At 46.6% G+C, this 23771-nt stretch overlaps 1 protein-coding gene across 1 annotated transcript in view; it reads left to right on the top strand.

The window, feature by feature from the left end:
• LOC109318993 (ephrin type-B receptor 5) overlaps window positions 1-23771 on the top strand; it is a 116247-nt gene that overhangs the window by 65436 nt on the left and 27040 nt on the right. The window contains exons 5-6 of the mRNA XM_019548512.1: window positions 10414-10569; window positions 12817-13155. Of these exons, the coding sequence (XP_019404057.1) occupies window positions 10414-10569; window positions 12817-13155 (495 nt within the window). The remainder of the gene's footprint in view (window positions 1-10413; window positions 10570-12816; window positions 13156-23771) is intronic.

Genomic DNA, 23771 nt, shown 5'->3' with positions numbered 1-23771 from the left:
TGGGGCTCCCTAATCCTGTTGGGGCCTGGCAATGCCCCCTAAACTCAGCCCTGTGAAAGGGAAGGGAGGGCTGCCCTAGTGCCGCCTGGTTTCTAGCCTGAGCCACTTCAGGCATGTGCCTGCATGTCTGGGATGTCTGCAGTTACAAAATGATTTAGCATAGCCAGGTTAAACTAGCCTGAAAAGATTTAATCCATTTAGGCTCAGGCTTTTTGAATGTCTGTCCCTAGCTGAGAAGTGCTATTGATGAGTTAAGCATGCTTCCAAGGGTGCTTCATTTATTGGGCCCCTCTTGGCACCTGGACTGAGTTAAAGAGCCTGACCTAGTATTTGGGTGTAATGGAGTTTAGGCAAGAAACAGGTGTTTCTGTGCAAGTGTCTCTGTCTCTGGTAAGCCTTGTGGCCACTGCAGCAGGATTATTTTGCATCGGTTTTGGAATTTGAACTCCTGAATGCCACCTTAGTCCCTCTTTTGTGTCCCATTGGCCAAGGTGGATTCTGCCTATATGCTTTCATAGACCTGACTGTAGATAGAATAGTAGTGACATTGGTATAGCTCACTAAAGCCTATAAGCGCTGATATATAACTTTCAACCTGAATATACTTCTCAAAGGAGCAGTCTGTCTCTGGACCTTGACCTTATAAACCTGTTCAGGGGTTATTCTGCCTTGTAGATGGCAATGTGTTTTTGCTAGGCTAACCCCTTATAAATCCAGTCTGCAGGGAGCTCTAGGAGTTTTTGTGTTTGCTCAGTCATTCCCTTTTCCAGTTTCATGTAGATTTGATCACTGATTGTTATTTTTTCCTAAAGTTGTTTAGAGCTGTGCGTGTATCTTCGTTGGATGACAGAAGATCATGATTAGATACCAGTGATTGGTGGTGGTGGTGTTTCCCTTGTTTTTGGGATAGTGCAACTAGTCCTGGTATTTTTAGTATCAGGGCATGAAACCAGCTCAGTGTCCTGTTTACCAAGTTATAGCTAGTTCTAGGGAATCTTTCTTTTTATTCCTCCCAAGACCTTAGTAGACATTCTATAGGCACTTTGCTTAATTTATACAGTCTGAAGCCAAGATAAGTTTTAACTGAGTTTCTAAACAAATAATAGTAAATGATGGCTTTTGTGGGGAGGAAAGAGAGGTAGTGATAGAAGAAGGGTTATGTATGAATATGCACTGCACTCTTTGCCAACAGCTTGCTTCTTCCTGAGCTGGAATGTAGTGCTGCTGTTGTCTTTTGCCCCCTTCCCCCTCCGCCTCCTCTGTACATGGTGCCCTTAGTGTATATTTAGTCAGTCCTCTTTTTTTTTTTTTATCCTTAACCTGTGTGGAAGGAAAATCCATACTGCAGTGTCCTCCATTGTTGATGCCATGGGTGTGCCTGTCTTCCAGAGACTTTATTCCCTGTTTAGGGACTGTGGAATAGTAGCCCAAATTCTCAAAGCATGGGAATAAACATGCTTAGGCACCTTGGCCAATGCAGGACTACCAGCGCCTTTGACCTCTGAACTAAGCTGTTGCACAGATATAACTCGGACCAGTTTGTTGTAACTAGTCCAAGTAACAGCATCATAAATTAGTTACTCACACATGATTGTCCTTCTAGTTTAACAGAGCTTAAACAGCCCAGCCTCTTCACTGTCAAGCTTCTCTGCTTCCTTTCCTTTCTAGAAAGATTACATTCTCCTTAAGGTGATGAGTTTGGCGTTTAGCTTAACGTCATCTGTGTTGAACTGAGTTTTTAACATATCTTAGTGCCAGCACTTCTTAGGTAGTTCAGTCTGGAGGAAAGGGAGTACATTTGTTAATTGTCACATCAGACTGAAATAAGTAACCCTTTCATTTCATTGATAAAAGATATCAGATTTACGCAAATAACCTTGTCTGCCTATGTCCTTAGACCAACACGGCTACAACCTATACCCCTTTCTGTCTGGCATTTATAACATGCAGTGTCATGGAGACGATCACTATCTAATGACATAGACCTGTGATCTCCAACATTTTAAGTAGATCACCTTTGGCATTTAAAAGCAACCCAAGATCTACTGTGCGCCGCCCCCCCACCCAGCAGGTAAGTCTGTAGGGCAGGGGTGCAAATTGAGGCAGAGGGAGAAAAAATTATTTGGCAGCATGCCTCCCTGGCCCCAGCTGGGGCCCCATTCAACTTATTCCTGCTCCTGCCTCTGAGGCACTGTACCTTACCATGGGGGCATCAATCTAGCCCCTACCCCTTTCCTCCCTGATAGACTGACGTGCTGGGCTGGGGAGCGTGCATGCATGCATGGGGCAATCAGTGTCCCACCCCAGTCTCTGATCTACTGCAAGAGGCTCCAACATCTACCGGTGGATTGAGATCCAGTGGTTGGTGACCACTGGCATAGGCACTGGAATAAAATTTTCCCAGGAAAATTTTCCCAGGAAAATTAAAAAGATGATTTAATTTTTTCACCATTTAGCACGTGTTACAGGAGTTCAGTGTTTTTTCTGATCTTTCTGTGTCACCAAAGGAGGCAGTAGGTGGTTGTCCCATTGGCAGATACTACTTAAGTCAGTCTGTCACTTCACAGTGTTGCTGCTGATATATTTTGCAGTTGTGGTTGGGCTTTGGGTAATTGTTAACAATAAAGATACCTTGCCTACCTTCTTCAGCAAAACTATTTGCAAATGCCCTGCCGTGTGCAAGTTAGCCTTCTCCACAGATAAGGCAATGATAATGTTGGCATGTGCTTCATTGTACAGGTTCTACAGCTGTATATTGTTTTGCTGAATATCTCTTTTGGGGCACCAGAAGTAGATTCCTGCTAAAGTCACAATGCAGAGTGCAGATGCTCTGTTTGAATTTCTGTGATCTTAACATAAGATTCTGGCATTGCCATCACCTGCTGCTTTCTTTATATTCATTCTTGGGACTAAGAGCAAATAAGGTTATTAGCCAACCCAGTGTCAGGCCCTAGCAGCACTCTGAATAAACGAGCAGAAATGAGCAGAACTATTTTGCTGACTCTACTCAGCAACTAGAACAGGTGGGTCTCATTAGCTTAAAATCCAGAGAGATAAAAAGCTGATAAGCTTTCTGATTCAAGAAATAGTTTGGGGCTGAGATAAGAAAATATTAGAAGGATAATCCACAGTTGGAGCCAGTTCAACATAAGGATTATAGATATGTTGTGTTTTTCATTACAAATGAAGGAACTTCCCAGAAAGAGCAGTGAATTCTGGATATTGTCTGTATGCCTATTGCCTGTCTCTGTTGGCTGTGCTCATTTGTAATGCTCACTGCGTCAGTGCAGGTATAGCTGACAAGGGACTGAGAAGCTATGAAATGCTTGTGTTTGGTAGTTATGGAGTTATTTATTCTCATGGAATTTTTAAACATGAGACTATATGGACACATTGTTCACTTCAAACATCATTCTTCACTCTCCTGGTTAAAGTCCTAAAGGCAAAGACAGCTGCTCTTTCTTTGCTGTCTCCCTTCATATGCAATGTTGCAACTCTCCCCTGACTCCATATGTCAGTGTATCTGGATAAACTTGAGTAGTTGCTGAGATTTCAGACTAACCAGTGTACTCCTGCCTAATAGTAATTGTTTGCACTTAACAAGGTCTCTTATTGTGCTCTGACTAGTTCTCGGGCTCCTACCAGTGCGTATGGTTGTCTTAGTACAGCCGAAAGGTTTTCTACAGTGTGGACGTGGTACTGTAACAGAACTAAAAGAAGCTTGGTGTCTTCAGTACTTGGTTATGGTTGCATTTCTGCAGTGCCTATGGTTACATACCAAGGACTGTGTCCTGTTTCATCTTTACATGCTTAAGTGGCACTTATATTGCTGATTAAGAGCAGTGGTGGGCATTTATGCATACTAGGGACCTGCCTAAATCATGGTGGAAGTTTGCAGCACAGCGGCACCTTTCATTTCAATCTTATTGCGGCATATGTCTCTACATCCCCCCACCCCGCCTCAGTGCCACTGAGTGGCCAAGAGGCAGTTAATTAATGCTGTGGTTTTTGCTTCTCGGCCGCTCAGTGGCAGGGAGGAGAGGGGGGCACAGCGAAAAGAGAAAGATTAAAGGCTGCACTGTGCTGTGAACTTCCACTGCAATTGAGGTAGGTCCCTATTTATCTGGCTGTTTAGATACCACCTGCAACAGGCTGAGATGACTCAGTATGCATATAACTGACCAAAGCAAAAGACAGGAGGGGGCCCCTACCACTTTTAACTCATTAGCCTAGTGGTTGGAGCACTTAGGGTGCAAGAGATCCAGATTTTAAGCTGCCCATCACCCAGAGAGGATTTCAGTGCCCACAGGTCTTCAGCTCTTCTCTTGAAGCTGGTCCCCTTGGAGGCCAGGAACGGGGAGGCATGTGGAGATGGGAAAAAGAGAGCAAAGCACAGGGAGAGTGACTCTGAGATAGATGTTGCCCTAGAAGCAAGAGGGCCCTGAGTTTCTGATTGGGTGTGGGCCCCAGCCTCCAGCGGAGCAGAAGCTGTTTACCTGCCCTTTATTCATTTTATCCAGGGATTACTGAAAGCAAATGGAAAATCCCCCATCCTCCTTCTCTTCCTCTTCTGATGCTAAGCAGTCACTTATTATAGGACTTATCTGGTGCTGTAGCAACGAAATTTGGTGCCTAAGGCAAAACCTGCAATGGCAGCCCATCCTTGTCTTGCGCACAGAGCTAGGAGGCATACACACTCCCATGCTTGCCTGGGAGTGCATGCAGTGCCAGGAGCTGCCCTTCCCCCATCCCCTCAAACGAACTGCTCGCAGCTCTGTCCCGTGCCTCAGCCCAGCTGGGCAACACCTGTTGGCACCCCTTCACTTTGGTGCCCGGGGCGGTCGCCCTTCTTCCCCCCTGCCCCCACCCACTTGCTACAGCACTGGACTTACCTGAACCCAGGCAATCTTGTTCTGCCCAGGCTCCTACACAGCCAAATTGCTGCCTACTGAGCATGCCCAGGAGGGAAGCACAGGGTGAACTCAGCTACACAATTAGAGACAAAATCCAGAATACCTAAGTGGCAAAAATTACACCTATGTAGCTGTGTAAGTGCCACTTGGGCATATCATAGGATTTTGCTGATAACTAGGGGGGGTAGGGTACCCACCTGAGAAATAAAACACCACATTCAAGCCATTGATCCAAATTGGTCAGAGCAGGGATTTGAACTTACAGTGGCTAAGCACAGACAGTCAAAAAAAACTGAGGCTGAATTGTTTCAATCTTTGCAGGTGCATGGGCCAACCTGAGGTAATGCTCTGCTAGATTTAGTCCTGGCCAAAGGAAACAAGCCGGTGACCGACTTAAATATAGAGGGAAGTCTGAGTGACAGTGACTGTGAAACCATCATGTTCACTGTTTGACGTAAGGCAGACAAATCCAATAGCAGGATTGAAGTCTTGGACTTCAGAAATGAAAATTTCAACAAGCTTAGTCCACTAGTAGGGCAAGTGCTGCTGGACCAGGGACCAAAGGCAAAAGGTGTGCATGAAGAGTGGCTGTTCCTTAATGACGTGATCCTTGAAGAACAAAGGAAGTCTATTCCCATGTGGAGAAAAGGTAACAGAAGGGCTGGGAAGCCCTCTTGGCTAAACAGGGAAATCACGGTCCTCTTAGGAAAGAAGAAAGAGACTTATAAACAATGGAAGCTCAGGGCAGGCCCCCAGGACGACTATTCCACCATGGCCTGCATTTGTGGGGAATAGATAAGAAAGGCTAAACTGGCAGCCAAATTTAGATTAGCACCAGGAATCCAGGACAACAAGAAATCCTTCTTTAGATATGTAGGGAACAGGAGGAAAACAAATGGGAGTGTGGGATCATTGCTCAACAACTCAGGAGAGCTGGTTACCAGCACTCAGGAGAAAGCTCAACTGCTGAATGACTACTTCACCTCAGTCTTTCACTGGACCAAAAGGAAAACCACTCCAGGTAGAGTAGAAGATGAGCACGGTAGGAATAATCGCCTTCCTATTATTACTGTAGAATTGGTATATGACCAGTTAATAAAATTAGACATATACAAGTCAGCAGGACCTGATGGTCTTCATTCGAGAGTGCTGAAGGAGCTGGCCAAGTCATTACAGAACCCCTGGCAAAACTCTTCCACAACTTGTGGCACTCTGTAGAAGTCCCTGAAGACTGGAAGAGGGCCAGTGTTGTGCCCATCCACAAGAAGGGGAGGAGGGAGGACCTGGTTAACTATATATAGGCCAATCAGCCTAACGTCTGTCCTAGGGAAAATCTGAGAAAAGTTCATCAAGGAGTCTATCTGCGATAAGTTCGCAGAAGGTAAGATTCTGAATGACAGCCAGCATGGCTTCATCACAGGTATGTCTTGCCTTACCAACCTCATCTCCTTCTATGACCAGGTAACTCACTACCTGGACACAAGAGAACAGGTTGACATTGTATACTTAGACTTCCAAAAGGCCTTTGATCTTGTATCCCATAGTATCCTCGCAAGAAAATTGGAGGATTGTGAGCTTAACTCTGAGACAATCAGGTGGATGAGAAACAGGCTGCAGGATAGGATCCAGAGGGTCGTAATGAACAGATCTGTGTCATCCTGGCGAGAAGTGGGCAGCGGTGTCACACGGGTTGGTGCTCAGTCCAGTACTTTTCAATATCTTTATTAACGATTTGGATGTGGGGGTGAAGAGTTCAGTGGCCAAATTTGTGGACGACACCAAGTTAAGGGGGAGCGTGGTCACGCTTGAAGATAGGCTGCAGATACAGGCGGACCTAGACAGGCTGGCAAGTTTGGTGGATCAGAACCTGATGAAGTTCAATGTAAAAAATGTAAAGTGCTCCACCTCGGGACAAGGAACCCCCAACACACCTACAGGCTTGGTGGCATCAAACTGACTTGCACCATGAATGAAAAGGACCTGCCGGTAATAATAGACCACAGCATGAATATGAGCTGGCAGTGTGATGCTGTAGTGAGTAGGGCAAATAATACTTTGGCATGCATCAATCGATGCATCTCCAGCAAAGCCAAGGAGGTGATTCTTCTGCTGTATTCCGCAGTGGTGAGACTGCAGCTGGAGTACTGCATCCAGTTCTGGGCACCACGCTTTAACAAGGAGATGGAAAAGGTTGAGAGAGTCCAAAGAAGGGCCATCCATGTGATCAGAGTCTTAAAAGGCAAGCCATATGGGGGAAGGCTGAGGAATCGGGGACTCTGCAGCCTGAGGAAAAGAAGACTGAGAAGGGACCTGATAGCAACTAACCGCTACACTAGGGGAGTACATCAAGGGCTCGGTGAGCAGCGGTTCACCAGGGCACCTGACGGAAAAACCAGGAGTAATGGCCACAAACTCCTGGAAGATCGATTTAAGCTTAACATTAGGAAAAACAGCAAGTAACACCCTTCACAGTAAGGGTGTCTAGACTGTGGAATAAGCTCCCTCCAGAGGTGGTGCAAATCTACCCTGGAAATCTGCAAGAGGAGACTAGATAGTCCCCTTGCTGGGGTTACCTGACCCCCGCTTATCTTTCCTGCTTGGTGCAGAGGGCTGGACCCACTGATCTTCCGAGGTCCCTTCTGGCCTTACAATCTCTGAATCTAAGCCGGGGGGTGCTAGAGCTTGCCTTCCTGTTGGGCTGAAACAGACAGCTTGGGCCAAGGTTAGCCTGCCCACTCTATGAGGGAGGTTTGGGGGGAGGTGCAAAGCATCCTGGGATGCTGGGGGACTGTGAATTAATTTGAATCTGGAGGGGATCTGGGACAGAAGTTTAATAAACCAATTTAACCTAAATCAGTTAAGTTTGATACTACACCCATCCAGGTTTGGTTTTGGCCATTTTGAAAGTGATTTATGTCCACTGAACTTCTATTGCAGGGGTTGTCAGTTGGGGGTACCTCCCTTCCCCACCCCCGGCTCAGCATCCGGCTGCTCACCACCACCCCCTCCCCCTCCCCCAGGGGTACACTTATTAAAAAGGGGGCTGCCAGGGGTATACTTATTTAAAAAGGTTGAAAACTCCTATTCTATTGTGTTACAAATTTGAACCAGTTTCCCATCACTTAGACCAGTTTCTGTGTAATATCTATCTCTAGCCACTGTCACAGGTCCTAGGGGAGCACCCTTCCTGCAGGGCTGTTGGTTTCTCTGTTTTTCCACTCAGGGATTTTCCCATGATCAAATTTGAAAGTTCTCACTTTTGGCCCACTGTGGGCTGAAAAACTGTAGAACCGCCCAATGTTTCACAAAGCAGAATCTCTGGGCATTTTTACATGTGCTCCAGGACGTGGCACCGGGTACTTTAATTAGTGACGTGAGCTAATTAAATGACCCGTGTGTCATGTGCATCAGCACCCCCACACTGAAACATGGCAGTGGGGCGCTTTGAACTAAAGCTCATCCAACATGTTTTAGTTCAGTGCACCCCACTGCCGTTTTTTCAGCGCAGGGATGCTGATACACATGACACGGAAGGCTGCTGGAGCACATCAATTTCCGTGCTCCAGAATCAAGTCTGCTCTGATGCACTGAATTTCCAGCACAGCAGACTCCCCGCAGGTCTGTAGGGGAACCCTGTGTGATCAGGCGAGCCCTGTTCGAAAGGCTTTTGGAAAGATAGGAAAGTGTTAAAAAAAGTGTTACAAGAAGAGTTTGTGGTCTGGAAAACCTGCCTTAGAGGCAAGAGACTTAAGGAGCTCAATATACTTTGTTTATCAAAGAGAAAGATAAGAGGTGGCCTGTTCATTGTTTACAAGTGCCTACAAGAGGAGAGATTTCTGTTAGTTAGAGAGCTCTTTAACAGACAAAGGCATAACAAGAGCCAGGGACTGGAGGCCGAAGCCAAACAAATTCAGACAGAAACTAAGGCACCAAATTTAACTGAGCCTAATGAACTCTTGAAACAATTTACCAAGGGATGTGGTGGATTCTCCCTCACTTGAAAACTTTAAATGCAGATTAGATCTCCTTCCAGAAAGATATGTCCTAGCTCAGCCACAAAGCCTGAGCAGGGCAGAGTGGGAAGGAATTATGAAATCCTCTGGTCTGTGCTTTGCGGGTACAAATTATATGCTCACTTTGGGGCCTGAACTCTTTGCAGTGATCTGGATTCTATTCTGGCTGGGTCCCAGTAGAGGAGACAGAGTGAGTGAGGGTGTGTGGGACAGAATGGAAAATAAATATAAGCAAATCAGTCCACAAAACCCAGCTAGATTCCAGGCAGCATTCCCAGAACTGGTAGTTAGGGAGAAACAATGGTTCACAAAGGGGACGCAAATGTGCCATAGGAATAAACCCAGGAGGACCCGGTTTTTGCAGAACCACTTCTCTCTGAGGAACAGTAATGGAGTTCCTTAGGTCTTACTCAATTTAGCAGTTCCCATACAACAGTTCTCAGTGGAGGGGGAAGCCCAGTTCCCTGTACATTCCTAGACTTGTTTTTTCCTGCAGCTCCATGAAGCATGTTCAGCTTTGGGGCATGCATTATGCTTTTCAGGCTGATAAGGGACTCTTCCACTGCTCCTCTCTCTGCTTGGTATTTTTCCCTGTGCAACCGTTTTCACTCCTAGAGTTGGTTTGCACCTATGGGATTCTTCATGCATGCCAAGTCAAGCCACATTTCTGCCTGGTTCCTAATGCGAGGTTCAATTCAAGTTGCTCCAATTTTGAGTTAGGTATATTGCTATGCTGAGTTGGGAGGATAATGCTGTGCACTGCTAGTGCTCTTCAGCAAGTGAGGAAAGTCAGAGTTATTTCAAATTAATCCACCATTTTCTTGCAACTAGTTTTTTGCTATCCATAAATGAATCAACCTTAAAGGAGGCCTGTCAAAGTCACTTCAGCTCTACTGGCAGCTTTAGTCAATCAGTGAGGCTCAGACGTGCAACAAACCCCAGCTCAAAGCAGGCCTATGGCAAGGTGGCCAAAACTGCCATAGGCTGTCACTGTGAGGGGTTCTCCCAGTTCCCACCTGGGTTTAAATCTAGGGATGTCAGAGATCTGGCCCATGGGCCAGATTGAACCCACAGAGCCCTGTTATCTGGTTCATGGTGAAGCTGGTGAGTCTTGGAGTGGAACTACGTGTTGCGACGTGGTATGTGCAGGATCAGCCCCATACACTGCACATGAGGCTAAGGCAGGCATGCGCTTCATGCAGCATGCAAGGCTGGTCCAGGACTCATTCTTCATGCAGAGCATGGGGCTCGTCCGGGGTGTGTGTTGCATGCAATGTATGGCCTAGGCTGGCCTCATGCACTGCAGCCGACTTACAGGCTGGTCTGTGGGCCGTCTGGCCCAAGGATTGGCCCTGCACCATTCATCCAGCCCACGGGGCCTGGTGAGTTTGGCATGCCTGAATTAAACCTAAAGGGTTTGATGCTCCCTGTAAGATATGTCAGTGGCATTTCTTCTTCTCATCTGCCTGTTTCCTTTCCCTCCTCAGCGTGTCCCATCAGTTCCTTTAAAGGGTCTGTTGGAGATGCCCCCTGCCGTCCGTGCCCTGCCCACAGCCACACTCCAGTGGTTGGATCCAGTGAGTGTGCCTGCCAGAACCGATACTACCGCTCCACATCAGACACCTTGGATGCCCCCTGCACTGGTAAGTCTCTGGCTGTGGGATCTGAAGGTGAAGGAACGCAGGACCAACTGGAAAGGACTTGATTGCAGGAGGCAGAAACATCTCTGACTCATCTCTTCCAAAAGGAAAAGGGAATAATTTTTCTTTGCTTATTCCACTTGCAAGGACCTGGAGGCTGCTGCCTCTAATCCACTACAAGTTGTATCCGCCCATCAAGTGTAGCTGAAAAGACTTCATTAATCCTACATATTGCATGTAAATCCCATTATATGGGACACAAAATCCTACAGTAAAAGAATGCTGAAGTTGCAAAGTCCAACACTCAAAAAGTGGGAGGTGCCAAATTTTATGTGGTCTTTCTAACTTCAGTTCAGTTCCCTAGACATGCCTGTATTATGATGCAGCATTAAATACATGACTGTGGAGTTATTTTGCTACTGGACTGCTGCCTCATTCAGTGCCTCCAGATGGACAGTGTTCATTGGATAAGCAACACTTCAGTATTTTGCTTTATCCTGGTGGTTGAAAGTTCTGTGCCTTCTTGACTGTACATTATTCACTGGGCACGTCTATATGAGATGTTAGTCTGCAGTAGACTAATTAGCTGTGCAGTAGACATCTCAGTGTCTACATGTGTGCCCCTATTAGGCTGGAGTAAACTAAGTTACTCCACAGCAGGATAGTACTTGTAAATACAAGTACTAATCTGCTGCGGAGTATAAAACTCCACAGCAGTGCACATGTAGATGCTGGATGGGCTGGCTGGGCTACAAAGGTGTTTCAGTGGGGTGGCTCCCTGCCAGCTAGTCCCAAACTGAAGTGGAGCCCCTCTGCAGCACGTTGAGTGGAGAAGCAGCCTCAGGCTTGCACCCTAACCTTCAGGGCCCCTGCCAGCCAGAGCTGCTCCAGCCCAGCTCAATGTGCTGCAGTCCTAGGTGCTCGAACAGATGTGCACCCAGCAGCAATAAGCTCTGAAGCTTATTGCCGCACATAAATAGTCACATGTAGATGCACCCTCTGAGCTATATTTGAGTGCTTTTCAACCCCTAAGTTATCTTTTCAAGCTCCCATTGGGTAGAAAGGGTACTGTCATCTGTTTTATAGGTGGAGAATTGAAACACAAGGAGGTTTAGGTTAAAAGCATTAAATGATTGGAGAAGGCTGGGACCTGGCATTTTGAGAGGGAGGAATACAGTATGGTACATTGTGAATGCAGCCACAGCTCCAGCTAATATTGCGGCAGCTGCGAGTGGCTAGGGCTTCTGACAGCCAGACCCCAGGGTCTCAAGCTGGGTCTCAGAAAAAGAAAACAGCTAGTGAGCCCTTGTTAATTGCTTAACTGATGTGACATGCCCAGCGCAACACAGGAACTGTGTGGTAGAAGCAGAGATGGCATCCAGGTCTCCAGGGCATCAGGCAGCTTCCACAGCCGTGAGCCATGCCTTTTCACTCTGCAGTCCTCTACATCTTTCACCTTCCACCCTCTTCAACAAATGAGCAAACAAGACATAGGTCCCATGGACAACTGGATCCCTGCTACAAAACCATGCCTCATTCCTCTGTGCTGTTTTTTTTCTACACTGAATGGAAGAAGAGTTCTGAGGAAAAAGAGTGTATCTGATCATCTAATTATGTCCTGTATCATAACGCACAGGGGACCGATTAAGATTGCACAGGAAAGTGTAAATCTAGCTTTTGCTAACTTTTGGTCTTGTCCCTAGGACATTCCATTGACAGTTTTTGTGAGCAAATGTTTTTAAGCTAAAAGAACAAACAAAATCACCAGAATAAAATAGGAATTCTGTTGTGTGGAGTTGCCCTGGTCCCAACAGGAGCTCTTAGATCCACCACACAGTCCTCTGCCAGTTGAGCTAATGGAGTAACTGATAGTACCAGTTGGTTGTCATCTTCTGTGTGGATCAGCACTTGTTGGAAATGAGGCACACATTTTGCCAGTGTGTCTCAGATGTCTGCAGACAGAGGAGGAACAGTGAGACTCAGGGATCCTGCTGGGGAATGGGTCTGACTCTGCAGCATAAGTAGGGCAATAGGGGAGGGAACTGCCTTGGGTTGCTGTTTGCTTGAGGCTGCTGAATTCTGCCTTCACAGGGTGCCACCCACCCCTCACAGCAGGTGCCACCCCTCCCCAGGGGCACTCTGTCCCACAATCTTGACCTCTTGATTTCAGATTCCCTTACCTCTTCTTTCCTCTCTGCTTCCCCCTCACTCTTTCATAGATTTTTGATCATATGTTCTCTCTCCTTTCAGGCATTCCCTCTGCCCCCCGGGATCTGAGCTATGAGATCATCGGCTCCAATGTGCTTCTGACTTGGCGCCTTCCCAAGGACCTGGGTGGCCGCAAGGATGTCTTCTTCAATGTCATCTGCAAGGTGTGCCCACCGGGTTCCCCAGGGCCCTGCGTGCGCTGTGGGGACAGTGTCCAGTTTGAGCCACGTCAGGTGGGGCTGACAGAGAGCCGTGTGCAAGTCTCCAATCTCCTGGCTCGTGTGCAGTACACGTTTGAGATTCAGGCTGTCAACCTTGTGACAGAGCTCAGCTCTGAGGCTCCCCAGTATGCAACCATCAATGTCAGCACCAGCCAATCAGGTGAGGAGGCCTGCTTGTCTGTCTGCCTTCCCTCCTGCTGCTTCTCTCTCTTCCTTTCCCTCTTATGCCTTTATTCCTTCTTGTCCTGTCCTGTGCCTCATAGTAGGCTTCACTGTGACTCTCCTTCTTCAGGGATTGCCCTTGTCTTTTGTTGCCTGTCTGTCTCGGGTGGTTCACGTGCACCATTTTTTGTTACTCCTTCTGGCGTGGGCTTTGCTTCCTTGACAGAAAGGCCAAGCTAAGCTGCTTCTGTGGTTGTGATCATTCATGGAAGAGTGGAAAAATCAAATTCAGGAACCAGCTTGAAGGAGACAGTGGTGGGAGAAATGGCTCCATAGTTTGGGGAAGCAAGTACTGCCTTGAGAGAGACAGGAGATGCTGCAGAGGGCTAGCAAAGGGCTCTGTGGGTGTCATGTGGCTGTAAAAGCACTGAAAGACTGTTTTTTTACCTATTCAATCCGACTTGCCTACTCTCTTCTCTGATTTTCCTTTTCCTGCCTTCCCTCTCTCCTGTTCATTGCCCTTCCTCTCCTTGATCTCTCACCAATTACTTTCCTGTCTTCTGACTCTTTCAGATCCTCTCTTTCCTCAGTCCCTCTTCTTCCAGTACTCCCCTTCCATCTCTCACTGTCTTGTGTCCTGTTCGCTTGCTCACTAGCTGCACTCCAGTTCATGTTTCATGGTGCCTTAACCAACATTATGGTATGATTTGTGACATCTTTCTTTCTTTGCCTTACTGCCTGTCACTATAGGGTGGGACAGAAAGACATTAGCATAATATAATGTAGTATATCAGATGAAAGGGGATGATCTAGTGAGTGACCTGAAGATCGAAGGGAAGCTTGGTGACAGTGATCACAAGTTGATCACTTCCTCTATCCACTGCAAATCTGGCAAATCAGTCAGAAATGCAGAAATCCTCGACTTTAGGAAAGCTGACTTCCACAAGCTCAGGAGGTTGGTTGTCAAGGCCCTGAGAGATCCTGATCTGACAGGGAGGGGATTCCATGATGAGTGGTCACTCCTTAAGGACGCGATCCTAAAAGCACAAGGGAAGGTTGACATCATAGCACGGCCAATGGCAAGGATATTTGGCACTCAGGAGAGGTTCCTGAAGATTGAAAGAGGGTCAGCGTGGTGCCTATCTTCAAGAACAGAAGGAAGGAAGGAAGACCCAGGGAAGTACAGGCCAATCAGTTTGACCTCTATCCCTGGAAAGATCTTGGGGAAAAAAAAATATTAAAGAATCCATCAACAACAGACTAATGGAAGGCATCATCCTGAGAGACAGCCAACACAGCTTTGTTACAGGTAGGTCTCGCCTGACCAACCTCATTTCCTTCTATGACCAACTGATATGTCACCTGGACAGGGGAGGAGAGGCTGATGTCATTTACTTGGATTTCAAAAAAGCCTTTGACGTGGTCTCCCATGATGTCCTCATGGTAAAATTGGGGAGTTGTGCCCTTGACAGCCTTACTGTCTGATGGCTGGGTAACTGGTTCCATGGTTGGACTGAGAGAGTGATCATCAGTGGAACTGAGTCAACATGGCACATGGTGATCAGTGGTGCCCCCCAGGGTTCAGTACTTGGACCAGTACTCTTTTTAATATATTCATAAATGATCTGGATTCTGGTATCAGAAGTGGACTGGGTAAGTTTGTAGATGACACCAAATTATGGGGAAGTGTGGTCACTCTAAAGGATATGCAGGGATTCAGGCTGACCTGGATAGGCTTGCAAGGTGGACAGATCAAAACCAACATAGAGAAACGCAAGGTGCTCCACCTTGGGAGAAAGACCCCGTACCATACTTAAAGGCTCAGCACGGCTACACTCACTAGCACCATGACCAAAAGAGACTTGGGCGTCATGATTGACCACAAGATGAATATGAGCCACCAGTGCAATAAAATCCTGGCTTGCATCTACAAGTCCATCTCAAGCAAGACCCGCTGTCATTCTCCTGCTTTACTTGGCTTTGGTGAGGCTGCAGCTGGAGTACTGCATCCAGTTCTGGGCTCCACATTTTTAAAAGGACATGGAGAAGCTTGAGAGAGTCCAGAGGAGAGCCACACGTATGATCAGAGGTCAAGAGAGCTGGCCTTATTAGGAGAGGCTGAGGGTCATGGGACTTCTCAGCCTGGAGAAGCATAGGCTCAGGGCGGACTTGTTGGCTGCCTATAAGTATATGAGGAGTGTGTATCAGGATTTGAGAAAATGTCTGTTCACTAGGGCACCCCAAGGGAAGACAAGGTCAAATAGTCCCAAACTGCTGGAAGAGCCTTTTAGACTGGACATAAGAAAACTTCTTTACTGTCTGAGTCTCCAGAGTCTGGAATAGACTCCCCCCAGAAGTGGTGCAAGTGCTTACTCCTGCCATGTTCAAGAAGCATTTGACCCCAGCTGACTTCCTGCCCTTTGGGCAAGGGGCTGGACCTGATGATCTTGTGAGGTCCCTTCCAGCCCTAATGTCTGAAATCCATATATGAATGGCTTTGTCTGTCACTGCAGTGTGTCCACCTCTGGGATGAAATGTGGACCACAGTAAAGGAGGAAACTAGATCAGTTACCAATTCTGTAAAAATTTGGAAGTGCTAGGATGCAGTGACCCAGCTGAGACTTGATGAAGACTGAAAAAAGGCTTAATCCTACAATTAAAACCCCCCCCTACTATGGGTTCTTTTATGTGATAAGCTTTCCTCATTCCTAAGCCCTTCAGTATTGTGGTGCCAGTGCATGATCCTGAGATGTCACTGGCCTGTCATTGAAAAGGTGTTTTTCATTTTACAGAGCACCCAGATATCAGCATGCTGGGTGCCAGCTTACAGTTGCAGTGAGAAAGTATTGTCTTTGCAATATAAGGGCTAGGGAAAGAGAGACCAGCCCTGGAGCTGGGAAGAGAAGGATTATGAAAACAGTTTGAGTGACAGACACAACACAGAAGGTTTGTCTATGGAGGGGAGGCAGCATGAACACCATGAAAATCCTAAATTGCTGCAGAAGTGCTGTACGTCGCTGAGAGGGGAAGGCCTATATGACCAACACAGTATGAGAAAAGTGAATCCATACCTATGTGCAGCCTGAAGGGTGCAGGCAAACAAGCTCTGCAAGGCTTGTACGCAGCATGAATGGAGAGGTATGGCTCAGTGCTTGAGAAGGGGTCACCAGGATTAATTTAAACCACATATCATGATCTGTGCCCTAATGTTCTGGGGATAGGCAAGTGAGCCTTTAACCTCCTCTTCCTGCCCTTTGCCATGTCCCAACCCTACCTGCTCCCTCTTCCTCCTGGCCCTCCTCCAGGATTGCCAAGTCTTCCCTCCTCTTTGAGTCATGCCTCACTTGCCTGTCCTTAGCAGTCCATTTCCCTCCTCTGAGCAATGGGGGGCAAGTCTTTTCTGCTTCCAAGGGGTCTCAGACAGGGAGGGTGGGGGGAGGAGGTGGCAGTCCTGACAGCCCCTTCTCTGCAGCTGTAGTGTGTGGTGAATAGTTATTGTGGCCAGGCTCTTTGTGTGTGTGTGGGTTTGTTTTTTTTCCCTTCCCTGCTCTTCCCTGAGATCATTAGGAGTGAACTTGAGATGAGCCGCCCTCGATTCATAGTGACAGCTCACGCTAACGAGGCCTCTATTGCTCCGTCACGTGGCCTATCTGGCCCTCCCTTCGAGCCCCTCGGCAGCTTTTCGCTTTAGCTTAGCTTTTTTATTATTATTATTATTATTATTATCATTGCACACGGAGCTGGATTCTTGAGGCTCTGAGAGAGGCAGGAACTGATAGGGAGGCGATGAGGAAATGGGAAGAGAGGAGCTTTCTGAATGGGTGGGTGTAGCACTTGCTCCCTCTCCATTGAAAGAGACACAGCCAAACAAAGACCCTGCAACCCTGGCAGCTCCTGGACTCCTCCAAGCCTCTCTATCAATCAGGGGTTCTCCCACCTTCCCCTATAGCTGGTCCATGTAACCCCCTTCCTGGAAACACTCTGTCCCTAAAACTATTCCACATTCTCCTCCTTTTGCCCAAGTCTCCCATTCCCTTCTTTTTTCCCCAAGACCACTGCCTCCTTAAAAGGTTCCCTACAACTGGCAGCTCACTCTCCCCTGCTCCACAGTGAGAGCTGGGATCCAGTGGTTGTGACATCAGTTGTTTCCATGGCAGCTGAGGATAAAGTCCCACCCTTAGATGGCTGTCTATTTAAGGTGGGGTAACCAGGGCCCGGCACAACAAAGCTCTTCCTCATTATGCACTGGCTGTATAATCTGACTTGACTTCTGGTAGCATCTTCCATGCAAACTGCATCCCAGTGCTCTCTGTGGCCTAACATGGCTGGTGTACTGAGACTTATAGCTGAGGGAGGGGAATGGTCAGGAGTAGAGGCAGAAAAAACAGAGTGCTGTCAGCAGACATCTGAGATGTCAAGATGGGGAGAGGAGGAGACATGAAAGTATACAAAAGACTTCCTCGAGAGCAGAAGTTGCTGAGAAAGTCCTTGGGTGCGTGAAGCACCAGGGCTTTGTGGCGGGGGAGGGAGAAGGAAAAGCCATTGCCGAGCCAGCAGAGAACCCACTGAGCTCACTGCCACCACACCTTATGGAGCCCGGATCCTACAGAATGAGCAGGGTTGACCCATTATGTCACTTACTGCTACATTTAGTAGGACACATGTAGAATAAATAGCTGCTGTCCAGCCTCAATGAATATGTCAACCTCTCCTTCTGGCAGATCATGAAATGCTTCCCCTGCGTGTAGCTTATTCCACAGTTGTCTATAGCGTGGTTCCTTGCTTCTTCCTCTGAAGCCTTTATGAACGGCCTATTGTCAGAAGCAGGATTCCTGGGGTAAACAGACCAGAGGACTGATTTGGGTTCCAGGGAAGCAGAGGAAGAGCCAGACAGCCCCACAGAGGCCGTGAGGATGCTAGTTCTAGTTCTGCACGTTTTGCCTGGCCTTTGAGAATGAGGCTGGACTGTTCTCGTCTCGCATGTGAACATCAGAAATAATGATTCTAACAGGCCAAATTTTGCCCTTGGTGACACTTGTCAGCTCTATTGTCTTCCGTATGTTTACTCAGGTGTAACAGACTCAAATGTACTAAAAGACCTGGTGGATGGTGCAAAGGAACTACAAAGGCTCCAGCTCTCCAGGTTTTGGTGGTTTTGCATGATGAGATGAGAAATTTGTCATGTTACAAGGGATATCTGCACTTTGGATAAAGGCAGAGAAAAGATATTCAGGTTTGGAGAAGTAGGCAGAAAGTACCAGTGCTGAACCTTGTTATGCACTGTAAAGTAAAACCCTCTTATATTTGATAGACAGGTGTGGAACCCTATTGTTAGGAGCATAATAATAATATTCTTCCCTTCTAAGAGCAATCTATCCAGAGAACTCAAAGTGTGACACCGTGACAGGAGATGGTCTGCGACACCTGAATAGATATAGAGGCGATTCAGGGAGAGGGACAGAATAATGCTGAAGCTGCAGCAACGGCCTAAAGGAGACATTATCAGCACAAAAAAGAGAATTGTTAAGTGCACAGAGGAAGGTAGTTTCTGTGCTGTATCCAGGCGGAAATCTCTTGAGAACAATGGTGCATGGAAAGTGTTTGAAGAGAGGATGGGTTCTTCATGTTCTTTGTTGAGAAAGGGGGATGCTGACAGATGGAGTAGCTGAGAGTATAAATGTGGACAAAAGAGAGCTTAACAGTAGTAGGTTTGGAGATAGCACTGGAGGAAAAAGACCTATTGACAATGATTGTAATATAGTAGATCTGGGGAAATACAAACCATAGGAAGGGGAAGAGAGGCGGGAAGAAAAGGGACAGGATGCTTTTGGCCACTGCTGTGAGGAAAGGAGTGGGGAAGAAAAATCACAAGCATTCAGGTCTATGTGAGATACACAAGGGCAATGACTGGAGGAGTCCGAGATTGAGCAGATATCAGGGAGAAGTAACTTCAGAGTGGCATCAACATGCCTGCCTAAGTCTTACATGGTGGTTATATCAGGGGAGGCAGAGCAGCTGAAGGTGGGAATGTAATCCATGTGGGAGGTCCAGCCACATAAACCACAGAGAGTTTGAGAGAAGAGGAAGCAGGGAAGAGGAGAGTGAGATGGCTGAAGTGTCTGGAGCAAATAGTCACTTGGTGTTGTTTCTCTTGAGCTGCACCATCCCCCTACTTTGAGCATTAGCTCTGATGGAGAGAGGCCAGGAGGTGGGACAGGGATGCAGTTCAAGGTGGGGATCAGCAGGGCAGAAGGTGATGGTGCTCCTCTGGCTCACACACTCCAGTGAAATTGCAGTGTTACGTTCTAGGCAGAGCATCAGAACACGGGAGACTTGCTGCTCCCTTGCGAGAGAGCTCAGCATCCTGGAAACCTTCTCAAATAATTAACATTAACAGCCAATTAATCAGTGTCTTAACTGATTTACCAAGGTCAGTTCTGCTCCTCAGTTAACAATTTATGTGAATTCTTTGACCTTAAAGAAATTCCTACTTACTAGGAACAGAAGACTGGAAAGGGCCCCCTGGGCCATCAAGTCTAGTCTCCTGCGTTGACAGGCAGCCACTTAACCAAGGAATCCCTAAAATAACCACATCAAGCCCTTGCACACATAGCCCTTGCACACATAGCTACAAGGCACAATACCAGAACACCAAGAACACCATACAACAGGGCATGGCAAGCTTTAACAATAGCAGGCAGTCCCTTGTGATCAGGCCACCACAGGCCCCCTTCTCCAGCACACCAACAACAGAAGCAGGGTGAGGTTATGGCCCAGTAGCCACAGTTGCCTTGTTAGCCTTACACTTCCATGAGAGATGCCAATACTGTAGGGACAGGTGTCAGCATAGCCAGCAGCCAAGGGATTAATGCAAGAGCATCTGGGTCTAGGGACCCTCTGGCATCCCCCTACTGCAGCTGCTGGTTCTCATCAAGAGTAGCAATCAGCAAAAGCAAATTTGGTGGCAGGAAAGGCTGGGGCTGCAGTGTAGGAGCTCCATTAACCCTCTGGCTGGTTGCTATGCCAGCACCTCTTCCCTGCTGCAGTGGTGTTTCTCACAGAAAATTGGGTGAAGGAGGTAAGCCTGACAGAAGGACAGGGCTACTGGTATGTGAGCCCCCACCTGTCCCACTGGCTGTGGGACTCCGTTGTGGGTTGGATCCAATCTCTTTGCAAGCCAGATCTAGCCTATGAGCCATAGTTTGCCAACCCCTGCCCCACAACATGCTGTGGGTAGGCAGAGTAGATGAGGGAACTTATCAGTATGTGCCCATTTGTTTCTAAGAAGAAGACCAGACTCCACGTTACCAGGAAAGGCAAAATCCCTAGAGAACTTGCCAGTCTGATTTAGGGGGGAAATTCCTTCCTGTTTCCAAATTTAGCAATTGTTATAATCCTGAGCAGAAAAGCAAGACTCTGGTAGCAGTAGCAATAGGTCCAGGCATGGCAAAGGGTCCAGGGGTAGGGGTCTGCCAGTGACAGGAGGTTTTTAGGGCACGCCAAGCTCCACTCTATCAGCCACAGCCAACAGAGCCAAAGGGCGTTGAATTCTGTGGCAGGCCATGCACCTCCACCCCACAACTTCCGGTGGCCCGTCAGTAGCGGGCTGGATAAAGAGGCTCTACAAGACAGATCCAGGACATTTATTTGACACCTCTGATCTAGACTAATTAAGTCGATTGTATTGTCCTTTTTCAAGAAATCAATTACCTTGACATAGAAGGATATTAAATTAGTTTGACATGTTTTTGCATTAAAAAACCATGTTGTGTTTTGTTCCATTTTATATTTTCTTCCATATCTTTAATTATCTTTTCCTTCAGTATCTGGTTCTAAGACTTTACATACTATTGAAGTCCACCTAAATAGGTCTGTAATTGCCTGGGTCACTTTTTTCATCTCTTTCTATAAAATAGGTATTAATAGATAAGATTCTCTTCTACCTGTTAATTACATTACTGGCTTTAGACACCTAAGAATGATTTCATTCCACCTTATTCAAGTCCTGAAAAAAACATTAATGCCTTCATGCATTACCCAAACTGTCATCTGCCAACTGTGAGATTAAGTCACATGACAGCAGCATGGGGGAAGAGGACTCACCCACCTTTTTTAGCAACAGTTTTTCAGGGACTCAAATAGAGTGGAATAGAATTGCACCTAAGTGCCTCAGAACACTTACCTGACTAATAGGTGGAACAGAATTTGCCCCTACATTTGCTCTTCTGCATTCATAAGGTATTATATGGGACTTAACAGATTTAGTAAAGTTCCATGCTGAAGTTCTGTAATATTTGTGGATGGAGATCATCCTGCCTCCCCAGTTCTTTGTCAGAAAGCAATCTATGTTTTGCTTCCACCTTTAATGTAGTTCTTTCCACTTCCATGTCTTGCCCTGTGGTACTCATCTGTTATCTTCAGTTACCTCTTCATGTTGATGGAAGACTGAGGCAAAATATTTATGGAATAATATGGATATCTAGGTTACCCTTGATCTCTTCCCTTCCTCCAGCATATAGCAAAAATGTCTTCCCTCCTGGTTCTCCTTCTTATTTACACGATTGAAGAAGCTTTGGTGCTAGTTGGAGTATTCTTCAGAGAGACTAGCTCAGCTAAGCCTTTGGCCATTTTCACTATATTCCTGCTTTCTTTGATCATAGAAAAATATTCCCCCCTACAGACTAGTCTCATTTTTTACTGCTTGCAGAGCCTCTGTTTTTTTCCTTTCGTCTTTTCTAAGGTCTGTGTTTGTCCATACCATTCTGTAATCCTTCCCTACTGATTTTTAACTCTCATTTGGGATGTATACCTAACAGTACCTAAGATCATTTATACTATTGCCTTGCAATCATTTCGTGTCAATTCTTCATCAGCGTTCTTCAGCTCTCAGATCCAGTCAACCTTCCTAACTAATTGCTTTTCCCTCGGACCTGACGAAGAATGCATTGCTTTTGAAAGCTTCTCTAAGTCTATCCCAACCATGCAGTTGGTCCAATAAAAGATACCACCCACAAAAATCCTTGCCTCATACATTCCTCATAATTAGTGGTGGAGGTGGGGGGTTTCTTTAAGGTCCGTTTTATTATTCCATCCTACTGTGATTTTTACCCAGATTCAGCCCACACTTCTGTTTTCCAGAATGTCCCTTGTGATGGGCCTGTCTGCTCTCTTTAGGAGAGAATCTCCAAGAACATAACCTGTGTTTTCTTGGTATTTTCATCTTTGGTTGTTTTCCTACCATTCCTTCTTCTGCCTGTGGAACTTATCCTTTGATCTCTCTTGACACTTCCTTTGTTCTTCGTGGGCTGAGGTCACCTGTAGGTTCCATTCTCTATTCCCCTGATTTGGGACTGGCCATCTCCAGCCCATTGACAGACTTCTCTCTTTTTTCCTCCTCTTTGATCAAGACACTAAACTGGTTCCCCAGTTTTGCTTTGCCCTCATTAGCCAGTCTCTCCCTTTGCCTTATTCTCACTGTTACATGCCTCCATGGATTCTCCTCCTCTTCAGAAGATCTATCCATCAGATCATCTATTTGGTAGATATCAGAGGTTTCTCATTTGTATATGCAGCATCATCTCTCTCTTGCCTGTTTTCACCAGCTGGTCAAAATCCTGTTGCAGTTCTGTCACTGCTTTCAGTTGAATTTACTCCCCATGACCTTCTTCTCCAGGAGCACCTTCAGGAGACACTTCAGGAGTGTAGAACTGGCAGTAAGAACCCATTCAAAGGTAGTAAACACCTTGCCGTTTCTACATCCCATGATCCTTCTGTCTGCCATGCTTGGGAAACTAATCCATGGGTGCCACAGCTGCTATCTTCTGTCTTTTATGCTTTTTTTTAATTAAAAAAAAGTCTTAGGGGAAGGAGAGGCTCTCCTAGGAACATAAGAACACAAATAACCAAAAGGGAAAAAAAAACACCACTCCAAGCTCTCCCTCACAAACTGCCCTTTTAGTGAGCGCTCACTATTTCCTGGCCCCTAGGGTTGTTCTCAGTCAGGCTTTTATAGGTTGGAGCAGCTCTGCCTCTATTTAGGCTTGGCTGAGAGAAGGAACAGTCACTTGTGAACATTCAGAGTCACCATGCCCTTTACACAAACAGATCCCACAAGATACAAGTGAAAATGCCACCAAACAGACCCAGCCTCAAATATTCCTGTTCACTGATTCTGGGTGAACAGGGGCAGCTTCTCTCTTACCTACAGAGCTCCTTCTGAACCTCCTGTCCACTGCCCCATTAACATCAGACAATGAAACTTTAGCTGCCAATAATTGTAATCAGCAGCATGGCATATCACAGCTCATTGTTGTGATATGCCAGGGCATATGCCAGGGCTGCTGTGCTAGTTGCGTTCCCTCAGTTGAGTTACTGTTTTGGGGTTTTTTAAATTCTTTCACTTGCATGTGAACTGGAAGCACTTAACACCCTGTAATTCAGGTACAGGTGGACAAAAGTTAAGAAATAGGCCCCATCTCTCTCTCCGTTTTTGTCATTTCCTTCTACTTGTTTTATTGGTTTTATTCTTTTTTGTGGGAGTCTCAAAACACTGATGGATAGCAGGAAAAGGCATTTGTAAATTCAGTCAGTTGAGCTAGTCTACTGTTTCCAAAA

The sequence above is a fragment of the Crocodylus porosus genome, unplaced genomic scaffold (assembly GCF_001723895.1).
Source record: "Crocodylus porosus isolate Cpor-Errol unplaced genomic scaffold, CroPor_comp1, whole genome shotgun sequence".
In the NCBI taxonomy this organism is placed as follows: domain Eukaryota; kingdom Metazoa; phylum Chordata; order Crocodylia; family Crocodylidae; genus Crocodylus; species Crocodylus porosus.
The sequence above is the reverse complement of the archived record's forward strand: the minus strand, read 5'-3'. Positions and strand labels throughout refer to the sequence as shown.